This window comes from Serinus canaria, chromosome 1A (assembly GCF_022539315.1).
Source record: "Serinus canaria isolate serCan28SL12 chromosome 1A, serCan2020, whole genome shotgun sequence".
Lineage (NCBI taxonomy): Eukaryota > Metazoa > Chordata > Aves > Passeriformes > Fringillidae > Serinus > Serinus canaria.
This window is the reverse complement of record NC_066314.1, coordinates 65,352,752-65,373,154: the sequence shown is the minus strand read 5'-3', so window position 1 is coordinate 65,373,154 and position 20,403 is coordinate 65,352,752. Positions and strand designations below refer to the sequence as shown.

The window sequence follows — 20,403 nt, the reverse complement described above, 5'->3', positions numbered from 1 at the left end:
GGCTGACTTTCAGTGTATGTTGTGCCAAGATTACTTCACAATTGCTTTCTTTTTACTTTTCCCCTCCCATTTTCTGCACCATCCAAACTCAGAGAAGGACATAAAGATAGACAGACAGACAGACTGACTGACAGATAGAGAGATTCATAAATAGATAAGTTGGACTTTACTGCTGTCCCTTACTGGCAGAAAGAAGAAATAAGAATTAAAATTCTGCACGTTGCTGCTTTTCTTTACTACAGTGTTAAACACTCTGCCCAAGATTTTTAATAGCAGCTTCACAAGCTCACTCATTCACTTTCCAGCACGCATCTGTACAAACCATGCCATCTTCTGGTGCTTCCTGGCAGCTAAAAAAGAAATACCAGTGTTGGAACTTAAACTGTCACCTCTATCTCCATACAGAGAGTCCCCTCCTGTATCTGAGTGGAGCACTGTACTCTGAGAAAATGTTTCATGGCTCTTCATGGCTCTTTCACGTACCACAATCCCAATGAAAAATGAAGTGCCAGAAATTGTATGATTTACTGTGAAATACCAATTCTCTCCTACAAACTGAGCAATCTGTGCCTTGAAAGTCTCTATATTCAACTTATTATGGAAACACTCCTATGACTGATACCGTAAGAACTAGAACAGAAAATAATTTTGAAATCCGTTTCTTAATGTAACAAAAGAATCTGTCCATCAAGAAGTTTATGACAGCTGGAACCAACTCCCCACATAGCATAAAATACAGATTGGATTACAGGTTGAGCTACTCATTCAGTCCTTTATCTTTTTTTTTCTGTATCCTGCATAAATATTTCCAAAAATTATGGCCCACAAACAAGTAGCTGCTTTGTTTTTTTTCTCCTGCCATGGCTTCTCAACATCTTTGCATGTCACAGATTCACCTGGATAATAAAAGACTGGTTGTTTGCTTTGACTTTCCCTATTGGAAAGTTGTTCCAGAACCTCATTCTTCTTGTCTTTTTCAGACTAACACAATGTCCAGCTTTCATTTCTACTGTGGTTGCAGTAAGACATAAATTGGTACATTCTACAGACCTCTGTAGAATGTACCTTTACACACCTTGTACCTCACAAGTTTTAAAGAAATGTTTGTTACTCCACAAGAACCCCACTACACACTAATCCCTCAGCATCCACAGTTCTCCATTAATTCTGTGATGTGTTTCTATGCAGACTCTTTACTGTGAAGAAAGAGTGTCATGCCATTGAAAAACATGCTGACAGCAGGAAATCAGGACTGTGTGTCAGGCAAGGATTGTGTAAGACAGCTATACCTGCATTTGGCATAGGAGGAATTGCTGGGTAAAAACCAGTATCTTCTCACAGAATCACAGAATGGGTTTGTGTTGGAAGGGACCTCAAAGATCACCTTGTCCCACCCTCTCCCATAGGAAGGACACCTTCCACTATCCCAGGCTGCTCCAAGCCCTGTCCAAACTGGCCCACAGCACTTCCAGAGATGGGGCAGCTACAGCTTCTCTGGGCAACCTGTGCCAGGACCTCACCACCCTCAAAGGGAAGATTTTCTTCCTAACATCTAATCTCAACCTACTCCCTCTCTTTTCCTTGTCCTGTTACACCAGGCCCTTGTAGTCTCTCTCAATCTTTCTTGCAGGTTCCCTTCAGCTGGAAGGCCACAACTGGGTAACCCCACAGCTTCTGTTCTCCAGGCTGAGCAATCCCAATTCTCTCAGCCTTTCCTCACAGCAGAGTTGCTCCAGCCCTCTGATCATCTTGGCACCTCCTTTGGACTTGCTCCAGCAGCTCCATGCCCTTCCTGTGCTGGGCCCCAGGGCTGGGGCAGTTCTGCAGGTGGGGTCTCACCTGAGCAGGTGGGGTCTGCAGGTGGGGTCTCACCTGAGTTTGTGCTGTGGGCAGAGGGGCAGCACCTCTGCAGGTGGGGTCTCACCTGAGTTCGTGCTGTGAGCAGAGGGGCAGATCCCCTTCCCCTGCTGCCCACAGCACAAACCCTGCACCATTAGGTCACAACCCAACCCAGCCTGGTGAGAAGAAGCACCATTGGCATTTTGACCCCCTGTCCAGCTGCTACACAGCTCCTCATAGCACTGAAGGTCAGCAGTGGTAAAGCTCTGGATGAAAGAATGCTACTGGCTTTTTAAAGAGAATGTTGGAAGACCACTCACTTGTTTCCTTGTTTTGTAACAGCCAATATTATTTAACATTTAAAGATGGCACTACTCTGCTCTCTTTCAATTATATTTGCTGACTTTTCTACAGTGAGCAAAACATTCAGAGTGAACTAAGAAAGTTTCAACTGTGTTTATGAACCTCATTGAGTTTTCTGGGTCTTGTGTCATGGACAACACTACAAACATTAGGAATCTGAAAGGAGAGGCAATAATTCCTGCTGAAAAAGGGAAGTGGTGGCATTTTCTTAAGAAATAAAAGGAGTTCCAAAGTGCCTCTCTAATGTTCTGTTCAAGCAAGACATCAAAATCAATGGGCATGAAGTTCTATTAACACAGATAAATAAAGTGCAGACTGCAACCCAAAATACTATAATGCTGTGGAAGAGGCTCCAGCCTTGAGGGACCCTGTTCCCAGCCATTATGGGATATTAGTTTTACATCCAAAATAAGAAAATAAAAGCTTTAAGTGGGATTCCAGAATTCCATAAGACCTGAAATGGCCCAGATCTTAGGGATATAAAACATTTCCAGCTCTCAGAATAACATGGGAAAAGATAATAGGGGTTGATTCTTTATCCCCATTATGCAGAATAGACAGGAATGCACTTGATATACTCATGGCCACAAGCAGGGAAACTGCCTTCCTCCCTCTCCTCTGTTCAGGAGATATCATTATACCTGAGATATCATATGCCTGGCATGTCATTATAGAGACAGAAAGGCCAGAAATGAGTAGTGCTGTTTTAAGTGTCAGAGGAACCCACCAGCAAGGAACCCATATTGGGTAAATCCACAATAAACACTGCTTCCAGGTCAGGAGCTCATTTCTGAAGCAGATCACCCTGTGATCTGATTAAAGTAGATTTTGTACTTTGCTTCACAGTGCAAAGTGATTCAGGAATGGACCAAGTGGATTCTGTTGGGGTTAAACCCAACAGCAGAGCACACTTCTGGAGCACACAGGAACAGCCATTCAGTTCTTGGGATCAGCCTAGGGATGAGCCCTTGGGATGCGTACAGTGTCCTCAGCACCCACAGCTCTGCTCTCCAGTGCTCCACTGCACAGTGACATCACCACCACCTTCCTATGAACCCCAAAAGAGCAAAGAAAGCATCTCTTTGTATCTCAGTCTAAAAAGCCTTCAGGACAAAAGAGCCAAGGCCACACAGCAAAGACAGAAGCCAGAGGGGAGCCTGGGAGCCTGTACAACTACCAGTGACTGGCAGGAGTTCAGTTTTCACTGTACAACTACTTGTCCTACTCAGAAAGCATTACAAACACCCACATTAGAAACTGATCTTCTTAGTCCTAAGGAAGTGACAGCATTAGATGCCACCACCTCTCAGCACTTTGCATTTTCCTCCTTCCCCAGCTAAGGTGGGTGTACCTACCTAAACAAACAGAGAGAGAGGTTCCCTCATGCATTTTGCTAGATCAGCTTTTTGTTACACCTCCTGGAACACAAGTGAGAGAAGCAAAGTGACTGATCCATTCTGGGAATTAAAAGTTATTTCAATGTTGAAATTATTGAGCTTGAAATTACCATTCTGAGGTGGGACATTGTCACTCTAAACAGAGGGTTATTCAAACATTTTAACATGGACAACTGAATACAGAAATGCAGAAATGACACCCCAGTAGAGGAAAATCAATCACACCTCCAGTTACAGCTGGTAATTAAAAATAGATGTAGTATATTAGCCTTGAGATATAAAAATGCACAGCATTTTGACAACTACTGATTTGATATTACTGATTGACATTTTGATATTACTGATTTGAATCACATTAAAACTCAGCTTCCTGCACGTTTCCTGGGTACACATTCAGCAAAAGCCTGTTCTATGAAAGACTGTCTCAACTTCAAGCAAATAAACAAAGAGTGAAAAATGTGCACAGGAGTCTTCATCTTAATATCCCTTCTAGTATCAAATTCGCAGAAGAGAATTCCTGCCTATCATCATTAGCTAATTAATCTTAAAATGTTCTCTTCCATTTCTCCTGGGAAACAAGGTAATGTGGGAAAAGGAAACTGCTCAGACCTCTTCCAGTTGTGGGTATCCATAAAGTCACAGTGTGCCTGCCAGCAGTTCCTCCACAGAAGCTCCACAGCCTCTGCTTTGCCAGGAATTGGGAAAGAAAATCATCTTCCCATCTCAAACTTTGACCTATGCCTCTCTGTTTCTCATCAGAATACTGGGACCTCCCTGCTGTGTTCACAAAGAACCTGCAAATTCAATTTTAATCCCTTTGCTCTAGATATCACCTCAAATTCATTTTCTCAAGCTCTTTGTGTGTTTTGATCTCTGTACACATTGTACACCTCTTCTACCAGGAGGAGGGGATTTTTCTCTTTAAAATATGAAGGGTGTTTGTGCCAACAGCCTCAAGATTGGCAGAATCTGGCCTTTGAAACATAAATCCCTGTGTCTACTTTGTCTTCTAAGCCATTTCCACTAAAAACATTTGGGATGCTTTTAGACAACAGTCAGTTCCCTCAGAACAACACTGGACAGCATGTAAAGCAACCAAATTATTTTTGTTTAAGGCTGATCCACTGCACATTCAGCACAGCAAATCAAATTCACACAGAAGTCCAGCATCCACTAATTCCAATTTCAAGATTTTTTTAAGTTGAAAATAGTGTAATTACTTGGGAGGATCCCTAACCAGAGAAGGCAAAATTCCTTCAGTGAATAATAACTCAACAGACTACAGGAGTGCTGAATTCAGTCATGTCAAGAAACTGCATTTTAATAAATGCCAGATTCTGTACATGCCAAGTGTGCTGAGAACACTGCATTTTGAAAACTTCATGTATTTATATGATAGGCTGGAACAGGCCAGCTGATGAATACATAAGATCAAAAGATCTTTGTCAAGGAACAGTGAATCATTAAGTAAATATGTAGCAATTTTCAGCATTATTATTCAGACTTTGTTCTGGAATAATATTTTTAAAGCTACTTTTTGACACCAAAATCTAAAGGTTTAGACACAGCCTTTAGAGAAAATCTATCAGCAAACCAGTGGCTGATGCTAACCTAAACTGAAGCCAACTTAATGAAAGAACAAGAACCTGGGAGATCCAGACAAATGTTGTATCAGTGATTGGCCAATTTTGTAGTTTTGGAATGGCAAGGTCCACCTGGCCCAGTTTTTTGAGAAGTATAAACAGGCACAGCTCAACTGAACCCAAGGAAACTACACAAACTTAACACTAAGATCTCAGACATTTTCCTTTTTCTTTTTTTCTTCCAAACAGTGAAGCAGAATAGAAGACTATCAGAAATTGTAATTACAGACAGGGCTGATGCATGCCACTTTGCCTAGCTAACACAGTAGAACTAATAGGGGCTGCACAGTAGGAAGATCTTTGGAAAATACATTAGTCCAGCTTTCAGGACATTGGATCATCTTACAAAATCTATCATTATCATTTGAATGCACTCAGTTTAATAGGAGGCAATTGCAAACAGCAACCAGGGACTGAACTGCAAAATAACCCAACACCTCAACTTTGAGAGAACTGTAGAAACACAGCATGGCTTAGGTTGGAAAGAACATCTTGGTCATTACTATATGCTATTTTTCTATAAAATAGGGTAGCAAGTTCATAGCAGTGGGTGAAATGGACCACCTCAGGCAGCCCAAGCCAGGAAAATGCCAGCTTACTTGCTCTGTATTTGTAACAGTAGGCAAAGTCACTCAAAGATGAGTTTTGGGGGAAGTTTATTTTTCCACTGTGTATGGAAAACTGTCAGCTACTACTGCCTTCACTGTTTGCATTACCTTATGGTCTGAATCCTGGAGGAGAATCTCATTAAGCCAAACCCTAAATACACACAGGATAAAGACAGACCCAGACCCAAAAACACTTCAGCATATTTAGGAGAATTACTTAATTAAGAAAGTGCAAGAGGAAAAAAAGATAAAACAATCAACTTTGGCCAAAGTTTTTCAACCAAAAGGCCTGAAATCCAGAGCTTACCTCCAGATATAGTCTCATAAATAAAAATAATCTGTCTAAAGATGTCAGAAATAGGAATTCATACTGAAGGCCTCATAAACTCTCTGACTTAAAGATACACAAATGCAAACAGCCTCCCAGCCAAGGATACAGACAGAGGCTCAGACTCTATTCTTAAAACAGGTCTTTTACATTTACTCCACCTATCTCAGGCTCAGTGCAGGCCTAGATCTCAACCCAAATTCCACTAGTTTTATAGATTGACACCTGAGTGTCCACACCACTGCTAGGAGCTGCTGAGTCCCCTCTTTAATCACTAATCCTCTCTGTGTTTATGTTTGCACATACACATGGCAAACATAAAGGGAGAAGGCACAACTCCCAAATGACAAAAAAAATCAGCAGAATGCTGCACTCCTGAGCTGAGCTTGGCATACAGAAATCATAGGCTTCTCACAATCCTCAGTTATATTATTCATGCAGAAGGCACTCAGCATTCTATTGTTCCTGCTCTCATTGTTTATAAATGAGTCTTTGCTTCATCTGGGGATGGAAGTTCCTTTAAGCTTCCTTTACTAAAAGTACTTCTGTAATGAGATACAGGGCTAGCACTCAGAGGGTTAAAGAAGTTTCTGGAAATGTGCTTCTGGAGAAAAAACAGGGGTTTTTTCTTTATTGAAGGAAAAATGAAACACTGGATCTTGCTGATTTATATTAGTCAATCTGACACACAGGTTCCTATTCCTTCCTAAATGTTTCATAAAATAATTAAGTTCTTCATTTTGTTCTCTCTTACTGCAACATTTCTGAAGGGAATTTCTTCGTATGTTAAGACTCTTGTTTTTATACCTCACTTAATTATTCCCAGCTCTATCACATTAAAATATTAACCTAAGACACGGTCTTTTAATGCTGTGCCTGGCATAAATACTATTTCTCATGACAGGACATGAATTGTTCCAGTAATGGCAGGTCCCTTTTGTTAGGGATCTACAGCTACAAAAAAAGATACAAGCCTTTCTCCAGCAATATTGCAAATTTCATGATTTAGCTTGTTTGACAGTTTGGACTACCATCATTAATCCTGGTAATTGTGCAAGATTGTAGTGCATTCCCCCAGATTAGAGTTTTCTCAATCCAAAGGAAGTTAATTAACAGTGGGCTGGATTGTGAAGGAAAAAGTAAGTTAATCAGTTGGCAACTGAATCACTTTTGGCTGAGGACATCCTTCTGTTTTAAAAGTTGTATCACCACGGTTTAAAGGGGAGTGGGACTGCATCCTTTACCTCTCCATCCTTTACCTCTGTTACTGCTTTTAAAATTCAAAGGACTTCTTTATGCTGCTGCTAAGGCTGAGATATTGCAGATCCAAAAGGGACAAGAGGCAGGCTGACACCTGACATACTGAAACCAGAAAACTGGAGAGATCCATCCATCCATCCATCCATATTTTGGAGTGAAAGGAAACTGGGTTTTTTGAGCTAAGGACTCAAGAAATATAACAGTTTGCCAGTTAATGGAAATGAATTTATATTTCAGTAATGTTAAGCAGAGAAATAATTCCATCTCTTTCAAAGCTTTCTCCTGTCTACTTGCAAATATCAATGGATTTTATGAAACGGATAGGTTTTGTCTTTTTAGTATCAACCCCTAATATATTAGCTCTTAACTGAATTTTAATGAAGCCATCCCCAAGAGCAGCATCTTTAAGCCAACAATCTCCATCTTCTGTGGGTTCTCCTAACACTCTGGACTGCCTTCATCTGCCCTCTCCCCTCCTCACCTGCTTTGCTCCCTCTGGTAATATTCGGATTTTTATCACACCAGTGCAAACTTTGGGTAACTCCAGTGAACTCCAGGGAAATATATTTCTGGACTTACACCTGCCTAGCCAGAAAATGTAAATTGAGCTGAATAGTATTTAGTTTGCTCATTAAAGGCATTTTCCCCCTTTAATTTATAAGAAAAAAATAATGAAGTCTAGATTGTATTGCTCATACTCATCTTCAATAACACCACATTCCTCCAAAGACCCCACTGAAAAAAGCTACCCACTTTTTCACTCAAAACATATGAGGAGAACTTGGTCTGCAATTAGTAGAGGAGAGAACAAAAAGTATTTCTTTCAACACAGATCAGCCCTGTAGGTCATTTGAAGGAGGGACAGTAGTGCAGAATTTCAATTGGTTTTTGAAACAGCAGCTTTAAAAAAATATATTTGCAGTTTAAGTGCCAGTTTTTGTCTAAGAAGACAAAAAAAAGATTGCAAATACTTCTGTCACTCCTATATTCCAATTGGTTTTGGAGGGGTGAAAGATGAGAAATTAAAACAATTCCATCCAACATGGGGAGTAAATAACCTCCAAATCTGGAAACTCATTGGTGTGTGCAACCAAGGACAAGTGCTGAATGCAACACATCCGTGGAAAAAAAGTGCACTGGAAAAAGCTGGGCTTGTTTTCCATTTAAATCCATGCCTATTCAAAACAGTCATATCTGAATTTCTAAGAGCACGCAAAATCAGTATGCATTTACCATAATAAATGCCTTTTTCATCAACTAACAAAACAGAACAGATACAAATGAACCAATCAGGGATTTCCAGTGAGCTATCAGTGTTAGAAAAGCTACTCTGCAGATTCCAGTTGAGTCACCACAGAGGAGAAAAAAAAAGGGGGGAAAGGGGGGAAATAAATTACTGTGTGCAACTCCATCTGCAAACTGCTTCTCCCGCACTGGTATGTAATAAAACGTGTTGCTAAGATACAAGCTGCTAAAGAAGTTCATTAAAGGACACTTTAAACAAAGCTGCCAGACTCTTTTCCCTTTAAAGACTGCTTATTTGGTTCTGTCCCTTGTGTTTATAATTAGATCCTCTATATGAGAGATTGTGTTCCATTCAAGCCCACTCAGCAAAGAATGTTAATAAAATAATGTAAATAAGGCACTGGTTTAGGTTGTACATATTTATGGGCTGCAGAGCTGTTGATAGAAATGCATCTGGACTCCACCTGTATTTTTAAATGCAAAATAAATGCTTTTCCAAGTAGTTTCTCCCTAAGCAGGAGAGCAGAAACATTAGCTTCTCACCCAGCACTCTGACCTAAACTTTCAGAAAATATTTTCAAGCAAAGAAAACTAGTTTCTTTCCTAAAGTTTGGACTTTCTGAGATGCCTCTCATATAGGCTTTTATATGCAAGCCTTTGTTATCTACACTGAAATAAAGGACAAAATTGTTTATGTCTTTCCCCTGGCAATCCTTCTCTTTTTCCATCTGTACACAAATTCCTAGGCGTGTGCTAATGATTTACAGAATTTCCTTGATCTAATATACTCACAAGTAAGTGTGTTTTGTAATATTTTATTGCCAGGAAAGATATGCTATCAATTAGGTCTTTATCTGACTTTATGTAAAATACTTTTAGTCCTCACAGTAACACTTGGATGATAGGTGTACTTAGGCTTTTGTTTTGGTTGAAGGGAAGAGAATGGGCAAGATGTACTTTGCTTTCAGTCTTCGTGGTGAAATGACACTAAAGAAATAATTTCAGCATTTATCTGTTTGGCACTTAATAACACACAAGATGCATAAATCCCAGATGAGAGTTAGTATCAGTGATTATATAGGAGATGTTACTTGTCACTTTATAACCTGCAGCTCACACTACATTCCGTACTGCAGTCCCCAGTACGTATATATTTTTAATTACATTTTCAGGCTCATTTACATGCGCATATTGGCTTTCTGCCTGAATGATATCAAAGAGAAAGACCTTATGCTCACACCCAACCACACACACCCACACTCACAGAGACACAGAAGCAAATTTATACACAGAGACACTCTGTACATTTCTGAGAATGGAAGCTTCTCTCTTCGTCATTCTTAGAAAAGCTTTGACTCACCAATAAATCTTTAGGCAATCTTGGCTGATTTGAAGCACTTTAGAAAAACAGATCATTATAGAAAATGTAGGTTAATCTCTGCTGCATGTCAAAAGTATCAATGATTCTCACTTGACTCAATTATTTGAAATGTAATATACAATTTCACTTTCTGTAACCTTATAAGATTTGTCATCAATAGCTGAGTTGCACAGAAAGGCAATTCTACTCTTTCTCCCCAGATAATACCTAAGCTACATCACAAAGTACCAACAGGATCAAGCTAAATTAATGTGGAAACAAAAATAACTTATATGCAATATAGACTTAACTTCTGTTTCAAGGCCAATTATCTGCTTCTCTCCATTAAACACAAGCAATCAGACCAACCTTCAGGTGAACACACTGCTCTGGCCAGAGCCTCAATACCCAGGCTCTTAAAACAGAATTGCAGCTTTGAAAATAAGATTGCCTCTCAAAAGCCTAAATTAACACCACCCATCATATCTACAGAGCTCTCAAGTACTTATTGTTTTGATTTTACTGCAGCTGCACTTATGGTCGATACTCTGGTTTACTTTAATTTAGTCAAAGGATTGTTTTACAGTTTAAACTTGGACATACATTTAAGTTCTCCATGGGTTAAAAAAAGAAGATACATGCTCCTATTTCCTAGTTCTCTGTCTATTAAGCAGAAGGGTCTGCCTGTACATGTGCAAAAAGCCCTGTGGTACATATTAGATTTCAATAGAGGCTTACTATTGGCAGTTGCAGGTTGGAGCAGGAACTAAGCCACATCAGCAATTTCATATGACACTCTGGAAATTGCTACTGCATAACAATAAGCAGCTGATTCAAAAAAGAGAGTGGTGGGGGAGAAAACATTTTTCATGAAGTACATTTTAACTCAAGAACAATTCCAAATAAATAAGTACCACCTTAAGTTTAAAAAAAAAAAAAAATTATAACAAATATATGTATATACAAACCTGTAAAAGGAGTGTGTGATGAGGATTGGATAGACCAAATATGAGTCTATTACACTGAAATAACTGTCTACTTTAATGGCAGAATGACAGATTTGCATTTCAATTCGTCCAATTCTGGTTCTTTTTGGCTCTTCTTTGTGCTTATCTTAAACTTGCAGCCTATTTTCATACTTCCCTTACTCCAACTCCACTGCATGTACCAGTTGCCCTCCTTGACAGTATGGCCACACATAGACCATTTAACATGGCCTTGTCTTATTGATTTGCAAATTTCTATCCTTTAACTCTATTGCTTAAAAATGTTGTTGATGCTTCAGATTTTGTTTTGGGGGAGGAGGGGACGGGGAGGCATCATTTTATAATCAAGTACAAAAATACTGCATATAATATCCTTGATCACAAAGAGAAAGGCTTAGAAGGAAAAGTTAAAAGTAACTTTGTATGAACATGTCTTTATATGCCTTCATGCTTTCAACTTGAAAATCAAATCTGCAATGAGATAAAAAGGGATTTTCTCTACTTGAACATAGAAGAAGTGTTTAGACTGGTGCAGTATCCCATTGGAAATATTATTAAAAGCCACCATTCAAAACTCTTCTTTAGCATCATGCCATGGAAAGAAGACATTCTCCTTTTCTTCCACAGATACCAGGAGGTCTTGAGACAAGATGAACTGGTTTAAACACCTGCCATGACCCCCTGCTCTGGATGAGCCACACACACAGCATGAACCAGAGGAGATTTGGTTCCCTCAAATCACAGCTCCTGACAAAGACTCCTGTAGAAGCACCACTTAACAGCTACCCAAGTGTCTGCTCAAAAATTAAAACAAATTCTAACTCCAAGATGCAGAGTTCCTACATAGAACTAAAGTTACTTTGAAAGAGTCTTTCCACTAAAGTATTGTGCACATCTGAACAAATACCTGTTTGCTGCAATATAAATTAGATATTTTAGTGTGTAACAGGTAGCAAGTGTCTTTAGTGTAAAACCAGAAATGAAATAAGAAGGTATTGTTGGCATAATTCCTTTTTCTAAATAGACAAAGGCATTGTAGGGAAAAAATTGCTAAATCACAGGGATAATCATCATAGCCAGCTCCTCTAATGAGGCATCATGGGATTACTGGAGTTATTATAAGAGTCATCTTATTGAAGAAATTCAAAGTTAATTGAAATCAATTGTACTGTTCTGACAGCAGGTGTTTTAAGTGGGTAAAATATCAAAGTGAACTCTTTAAAATGGTTAGAATGAATGTAACATTCTCTTTTCAACAGTTAGCCCTGCCAGTGATACACTGTACAAGCAGAGAAAAGTGTACAGTCAAAGAAAAATGCTGGAATGAAATAGCAATTCCCATGCCAGTCCAGCAGCTACCAAACAAAATGGGGTTCTAACCCCTCTAGTAGAAATTTTTGTTACAGATGTGTGAATTCCATGAATCTTTTTAAGGGCAACCTAATGGCAGGCTGAAAGCCATATTGCCATTCCTCCATGAAAATGTCCTTTATTACCCTTTTTCTCCAATATGACATGGGAATCTCAGTATGCTGTTACTGAAAGCACAAACAGAATGCTAGGATTGTCATTATGCAAACTATATTCCTAAGTTTCTCCTCCAAGAAGCTGAAGGTAAATCCTTCCCTAGTTTCTTCCCTCTTTCTATAGATAGCAAAACAAGCAATACATTTTGCCACCTGATTTTGCAAATAAAATTAAAAAAAAAAAAACCAAAACTGGAGCTTTGTGGGAACTGGAGCTCTCTGAATTACAATCCAGAATCTTTACTCTGATCCAGTAAGTCATTTTATTCTGCAATTGTTCAGGATTTCCAACAAAGTCAGCAGGACCTCATTATACAGAAGAATGGCAAAGTCATACTTAATACCTGTTGTCTCTGTGTTTACAGACTCAGTGCAGTGATAGGAAAGTTTAATACTCCACCTGGGAGCCCATCACCCTGCCTCCTGACATCCAGAGGCAGACATGGATGCAGTTCTTGCCACAGCAATAGGGAGGGCAGTGCATACCTTGGGTCAGAGTTTGACATAAGGTTCAATTCAATCTGGAAATGCCTTTCAGATTTTACCTGAGTTTTTACTGAACCTTATAACCCTTATTTTACCTTAATCATTTTGACAAACCCTTATTTTACCTTAATCATTTTGAAAGAACCCTGCCATATGAAATACTGAGCTCTGGCAATATCAATAACTTACTCTTTACCTCGTGTAAACAATGCTGCTATTTGTGGGTGCAGCCCAGCATGAACTTCAACAAACCCAAAATCCACTTCCTCCTCTCCCCCAAAATAGAGACAATATCAGCACAATGAGACATCTGTACCTAAACCATCTCCAACAACTTACACAAGAACTGTACTTCAATTTCAAGAAGTAGAACCTTTTCCACAAACAGGTTTTGCTGGTGATCACCACAGGCAAAGTACAGTCTGTGACTTCATTTCAAGTATACTACCCAAAAAACCCAAACCAGCAATAACACAGGGAAAGTCTGCCTGAAACTGATGCTGCTTTTCTGCATAGATAGTAAAATATGGTAAAGAAATGAGGCAGCACACAAGTGAATGGCATAATGTCTTTTAGGAAGGCATATTTTTATTTTTAATTCAGCACCCTTTCCTGTGCTACAGGACAGGGTATCTGAATTCAGAGTTCATCATGGTCAAAAATATAGTGACCCACACATGTTTATTGTTAAAGACCTGGCTTGCCAACTAACACTTATGTCAGTAAGGAGGAGCAAGAAAAAAGGAACTTCCAATGGAGGTTAAAGATTTGTTTATTTTTTTTATCCTGATCTATTAATTAATAAGAGACAACTTTCTAGAATTAAAAAACCCTTAACAACTCTTTAAGGACATAAAGAGCAAGAAACACATGCAGCAGAGCACCTCTGGTGTGCTATTAAGGACAAAGCTGGCTCTTATGATGGCTCTTTTATTTACATATAAATGCTTGTTGCTTGACAATTTAGACAAAAATGTTACTGCTGCTCTGCAGGTGCTGTAGACTGAAGGTGTAAAACCACTGGACTAACTAATGGAGTCTTCGCACATCATATCTGGCTAAAGAAGAGGCAACCCATTCTCAAATGTGATGATAATCAATCAAAACTACATCATCTGAGGGATGTACTTGTGACAAAGTCTAAGCTGTCTTTCTGAGTTGGATGCCAAATCAAGAAATGATTGAAGCTATTGCCTTCCAGTAATGAAATTGATGGATCTAGAGCATTTATTTGAAGACACCGAAAAATACCAAAACTATGCTCAATTCTATATTTCTCTAACCCACCAACATAAAGGAAACATCATGACTAACCAGGGATCCTTGAATGGGATATACAACTTTAAATCCAGCTGTACATAAAAGTCCACTTTGTAAATTTCTCTCAAAAGTTGAGTTTGTCATTCTGTTCTTTCTTCTCTTCATTTGTAACTTTCAAGCAAAGTACACATTGCCACAAATGCTACTGTAGCCATCTACATGAAAAGTGATGAATGGGGGCACTGAGAGATAACATTCACTCCTGCTATGTTCCTAACAGGTGTAGATGAGGGTTTTTGTTTGTTTTACTGTTTCATCATTAACATGTGCAGTTAAATTGAAAGGCAATTTTAGGGTCTTTTGTATTCGGTGTACACAAAATCAAAGGTATACATTATTGAATTATGAATTAGCTGTGCCTAAACAAATCTTGGGGGGGATAAAGGAGGAAGGAGTGTAAATACATATGTAAAAATAACCTCCCTACTTGAACTGCTATTTAAATTTACACTGGTGTTTCCATGAAAGTGAGGGCATGAAACCACCAAACAGCTCCACCCTTAGCCCATCTGTGGTCTCAGGGGTCCTCACTGCTCCTTCTCTATACCCTCAAGGACATAGAGCTAATTTACAAGCCACTACATAAGGAGCAGCTACTAATTATAGCAAGTCTGTAAAGTTACTCTATGGGTTTGTGACCTGGTCACAAGCTAAGATCTCCAAACTCATTTCACTTGTGACCTGAGAAAGATTTCACTGCAGACCTCTGGAGGTGGCAGCCTGGGGCACGAGGACACCACACCACCAGCCAGGCTCTTAAATATGAACTCTTGTTGCACAGGATGTTGAAAACAGTAAAAGAAATCTAGAGTTTTGCCTAAAAACAGGATGCTTCCTGCTAGGCCAAATATGCTGTTTAAAGAATTTATGTATTTTATGTATAATTACTTCATGGTCTATAGATTTATTTACAGGATTATGAGAATGGCAAGTCATAAATATACAAGAATTTTTTACAAGTTAGTTTGGATTATACATAAATATGCTGTGCAAGCTTAGCAAAAACCATTTTCCCCAAGCTGAATCAGAATGTTCAAGCTGAATTTTCAAATGTGTCTCTCTGCCTTATCTAAATTCCAACATGACATATAATAAATAGCTTCTCATTTACCACGATCATAAAAATTTAAACAGCCTTGAAACAGTTGCTGCAATATAGGGGGAAATCATCAAATCTATGTTACAAATATCCACTTAGAACAGTAAAACTATTTTGATATTTAAGAAACAACACATAAAGATGTATTGTTGCAGGAAAGCTTTTACCTTATTAAAAAAAACCCACAACAAGGTTCTACCCAATATAGTAGTATTAGAGTCAACAATTTGCTGTTTCACACTGCAAAACAAGGACTAACAGCCCTTACATATCATGTAGTGTCAGATTTGCTTTTAAAAAGAAACTATCTGATTTGATTCTATACAGTGATTAAACATCTTTGTGCTCTGCTGAGTAGGGTATTCTCTCCCCTCCCCCCTCCAAAAATGGCATCAAAGCAATCAAAATGGTAATGTTCAGCATGAATGGGGCCCCATCCCCCACCGGCAAACTCCGCAGACTTTTCTCCATGTTAGGAGGAACCAACACCCCTTCCTCACAAAATGGAAGCTTCCACTACCAAACTGAGAGTGCTGACCAATTCTCATTACAATAAACTGGGAGAAAAAGGGTGGCGTGCATCCATGGCCCGCAGGCACGCTGCACACAGCCACTTTGCAACTTTAAGCACAACTCCGGCAAAACAAAACAAAACACACGCTCAAAAAAAAAAAAAAAAAAAAAAAAAAAGAAAAAAGAAAGAAAGAAAAGAAAGCCAAACAAATTAAAACAAAACAAAACAAGCAAAAAAGAGGGACGGGGGAAAGCGGGGGAGCAGCACACGTGTCGGCTTTCCCCGTCCCCTCGCCGGGAGGGTCGGAGGGAGGGAGGGAGGGAGGGAAGAGAAGGGAGGAAGGGAAGGGGCGGCTTCGGGCCGCGGGCGCTGTCCCCGGCCGCGGTGCTGAAGGCAGAGGCCGCGCTCAGGCCGCACGGAGCGGGGAGCCGAGCAGCCCGGGGGCCACCCGGAAACTTCAGCGCCGGGATGGAGAGCGGGGAGCTCGGGCCGGCAGATCTCCCGCTGGTTTCCCAAGTGCCTTTCCCGCGCTGGAAGTGCCGGGAGAGAGGCCGGGGAGCCGGGCGGGCGAGCGGCGCTGTCCGCGGTGCTGAGCCCCGCTGAGCCCCCGCCGCCCCCCGGCGATGAACTTTCCTTCCGGGCCCTCTCGGCCCAGGGGTCACCGGCACAAAAACAGCCACGAGAAACTTTGGGAAGGGCGGGGGGAGCGGGAAGGGGAGGCGGTAGGGAGGAAGGTTTCTGGTTTGTTTTGTTTCTCTCCCCCGTTTTTGGTGGGTTTTTTTCCTCCCCCTCTCCCTGGCTGCTGAAGCAGGTTAATCTGGTTTTATTCGTATTTTTGGAAGGGGTAGAAAAAAGTGAAAGTGCCTAAGTGAACTCGAATCAAAAGGCAACACGTCAGATCAGACCAAGGGAAGAGAAAGGCAAGTGGGGAGGGGAAATTAAAAAAAAAAAAAAAAAACGAAGAAAAGAAATAAAGTGATCAATAAAAATCAGTTTTGTAATTAAAACCAGAAATGGCTCCGAACGGGGCTCCAGCCTCCTCCTTCCCAACTCTTGCTCTGCACATTACACAGAAGTGCACAAAGTAGCCCAAGACAGGAGAATTTTCCATATTCCTAAAACATGTCGACCAACTCAAAATGGACGCCTCTTTTTTTTTCTTACGTTTTAACTACTGCTTATCTTTTTACTACTAGTACTGAAATAATTCTTTCCCCCAGCAAGACATCAGAGAACCCGACCTCATTATCAAAACATGCATTTTCTGACTCTATGCAAAAGAAAATGGATGTTATATCCCCTGCCGCCAGTATTTTTCAGCTAACGCAGACACTTTTCAGATGTTTAGATAGTGCATCATAAAAACAAGAAGAAAAACCAAGCACAACTGAATCGATCTGTTCCTTACTTGTTTCTCATTAAGAGCTGCTAGTCTTGATTGCCTTTCATGGATTTGTTTCTTAAGATCCCCGTTCTGCAAAAACGGCAACAAGACGCATATTAAAGGCAAAGTGCAAACTAACCCCGTGATGAATAAACTTGCGAGCTAGAAATTGTTCAAAGGCAAAACCATTCCACCGAAGCCGTACAGAAGCATGCACACACAAAACACCCTCCTTAGCAAGAAAGCTCAGTGCAGACTACAAAATGAGATCTCTTACTGATAAAGTTTCTCATCCTGCTGTCCCAGCACAACTGCGCTTATTACGGCAGGGATAAAATACTGAAGAAGAGAAAAAAAAAAAAGGATCTGCATTTACCTGTGGATCTTGCTTCATCTGTGCAACTAGTTTCTATTAAAAAAAAAATCGCCCCGCAAAAAAGGAGGAATTAGAAACTGTTTCAAGTTTAATGGATTTTTTTAAATGTATGTATGTGTGTGGACGGGGGAGGGAGGGGGGTAAGGAACAAAGAGGCAAGTAAACACTGCGAGTCAGTTTCAAGCAAAGCTCATAAATATTCAAGTCTCGTCCTAATCTCTCCAACACACACACACACGCACACACACGCACTCTCTCACACTCACACGACTGCAGCGTTGACTCCGCATCTCCACGACACACACACACACACAAAACTCAGCCAAACAAGCCGCAAAAGTACTTTGGGGAAGTGCTCGCCATTGCGGCGGGGAGCCGGGGGTCCCCGCCGCGCCCCCCGCGCCCCCTCCCCGGGCCGCTGCGGCACCGAGGCTCGCACCGAACATGCAACACCGGTGCTGCGAGCCCGAGCGAGGCACAGCACGGCCGGCTGCCTCAGCATTTCATTCTTTTACCTGCTGACATTGGATTTCCACTTTTAACGCCTCCTGCAAGCTGTGTAGCTCCATCCCTGCAACTTGCCAGGCACTTTCCTGCCACTTTCAGATCCGAGTGAAGTGTTTTTTTGTTTGTTTGTTTGGTTTGGTTTTTTGTTTGGTTTTGTTTGGCCTTTTTTTTTCCCCTGCCTTTCTTTTTTCTTTCTTTTTTTTTTTTTTTGGCTTTTTTTTTGTTTTTTTCTCTCTTGCCTTTTGCAACAGACCCGCCAGCCAGCCACCCCTCCCTCCGCGGGAAAATGGAAGAAAATAATTTTTTAAAGTAACTAAAAAGAAAAAAAAAAAAAAAAAAAAAAAGAAACCCGGGAAAAATAAAGTAAAATAAAAAATTAAAAAGAAAAGGAGTGGCGGCACCAAGAACAACAATACTGGAGGAAAAGCGGCAGGACAGCCGGCAGACACAAGTACTCGGCGTGCACGGCAAGTTCTTCGCCTCTTTGCTGGGGACACGGACTCATTACTCACTTTCCGCCGATCTGGGGGGGCCCCTCCCCGCGCGCCCCCGCCTGCGCGCCCCCCCCGCTCGCCCCCGGCCGCCCCCGCCCCGCCCCGCGCTCTCCCCGCCGGCCCCCGGGGGCCCCCGCGGGCCGCTCCGGCGGGGCCGGGCCCGGAGCCACGGCCGGCCAGGGACTATATTTCCTGGGAGAGCGCGCGCGCCAGGATCCGCCGCGCGGGGGGGGGCAGAAAGTTGTGAAACGGCCTTGGCGCGCGCGCGCGGGTGCCCGGATGGAGCGGGGGGGGGGGGGGGGGGGGGGGGTCCTCGCGGCCCGGCGCGTGCGCAGAACGGCTGCTGCGCCGCCGGGGCCGCCACAACAAAGTGGGGAGGGAGGGGCGGGGCCAGGGAGAGAGAGCGGCGTGGGGTCAGTAGCCAGGGATAGGAGATAGGGCAGGGATAGGAGAGATGGGGAGAGGAATAGGGAGAAGGAGAGAGAGAGAGGGCAGAGGACAGAGACAAGGGTAGGGATAGCTGAGAGGGATAGGAGACAGGGCCAGAGATAGGGATAGAGACAAGAATAGGGACAGGGGATACAGAGAGGGATGGGGGACACGGATAGAGACAAGAATAGGGATAGGGGACAGGGATAGAGACAAGAATAGGGACAGGGGATACGGAGATGGATAGAGGACAGGGATAGAGACAAGAATAGGGACAGGGGATACGAGATGGATAGAGGACAGGGATAGAGACAGGAATAGGGACAGGGGATACGGAGATGGATAGAGGACAGGGATAGAGACAAGAATAGGGACAGGAGATACGGAGATGGATAGGGGATAGGGATAGGGATGCGGACAGGGGTAGGGACAGGGACAAATACAGGGATCGGGATTGAAATAAGGACAGGTACAGAAATAAGCATAGGGATAGGGACAGGCAGGGGCTGGTACAGACATAATGATAGGAATAGGGGAAGGGAAAGGGACAGGGGAAAAGGACAGAGGAAAGGACGAGAGCACGGACAGGGAATTGAGCTTCCTTTCCATTCCCTTTCCTACCCACCCCGAGCGTGTCCACTGCGGCCTGCCCCGGCGTGAGGGAGGGACGCTCCCTCCCAGCATGGCGAGAGAGCTCATTCCCAGTTCCCCCCCTCCTTCTCCTCCCACTCCACTTGGCCCATGTTCCTCTTCTCCAGCCTGGATGTGCTTCCCCGTCGCTGCTCACACGGGGGCCAGGCGGGACAGCCGCCCTTCGCTCCGTGCCGCCAGTGTCTCCCCCACGCCGTGAGGGGCCGTGCTCTCCCAGGGAACCCTGCAGCCGCCCGGGCTGGGCCATGCCCAGGATCCCGGGTGGTGTCACCTGCTTCAGGCACAGATCCAGGCGCTGGAGAGTCGCAGAGTCGGTCTGGGAGGGCCACAGGGCAGCGCACCCATTTTAGGCGGTTCCTCACCCACTCCACCAGGACAAGCTGCTGCACCTCACTGCTGGTGTCCTCGTAGCCCAAAGTGGGGTGTCAGACCTGAGACACATTAAAAAGCAAAGTCTAAGTAGGGGAGGTAAAGTCTTCTGGCAGATGAGTTACTAAGGGAGAGCACAAACGGGGTTGTAGTAGCTCAAGGGGGAAGGGATGGGAGTGTGGGACATTTGGACATAGGACCTGCTCAAATGAACCTGCA

The 20,403-nt window shown here is 42.3% G+C and overlaps 1 protein-coding gene across 2 annotated transcripts in view; it reads right to left on the bottom strand.

Annotated features, from left to right (window-relative positions):
* PHF21B (PHD finger protein 21B) overlaps nucleotides 1-18,506 on the bottom strand; it is a 142,061-nt gene extending 123,555 nt beyond the window's left edge. The window contains exons 1-3 of one of the 2 annotated variants that reach the window (XM_030238637.2): nucleotides 18,250-18,506; nucleotides 17,735-17,767; nucleotides 17,383-17,448 (exon numbers count right to left, since the gene is read on the bottom strand). In XM_030238637.2, the coding sequence (XP_030094497.1) occupies nucleotides 17,383-17,448; nucleotides 17,735-17,767; nucleotides 18,250-18,303 (153 nt within the window). In that variant the 5' untranslated portion in view covers nucleotides 18,304-18,506. The remainder of the gene's footprint in view (nucleotides 1-17,382; nucleotides 17,449-17,734; nucleotides 17,768-18,249) is intronic. The other variant, XM_050970108.1, reaches the window with a different exon arrangement.
* Nucleotides 18,507-20,403: the final 1,897 nt, after the last annotated feature.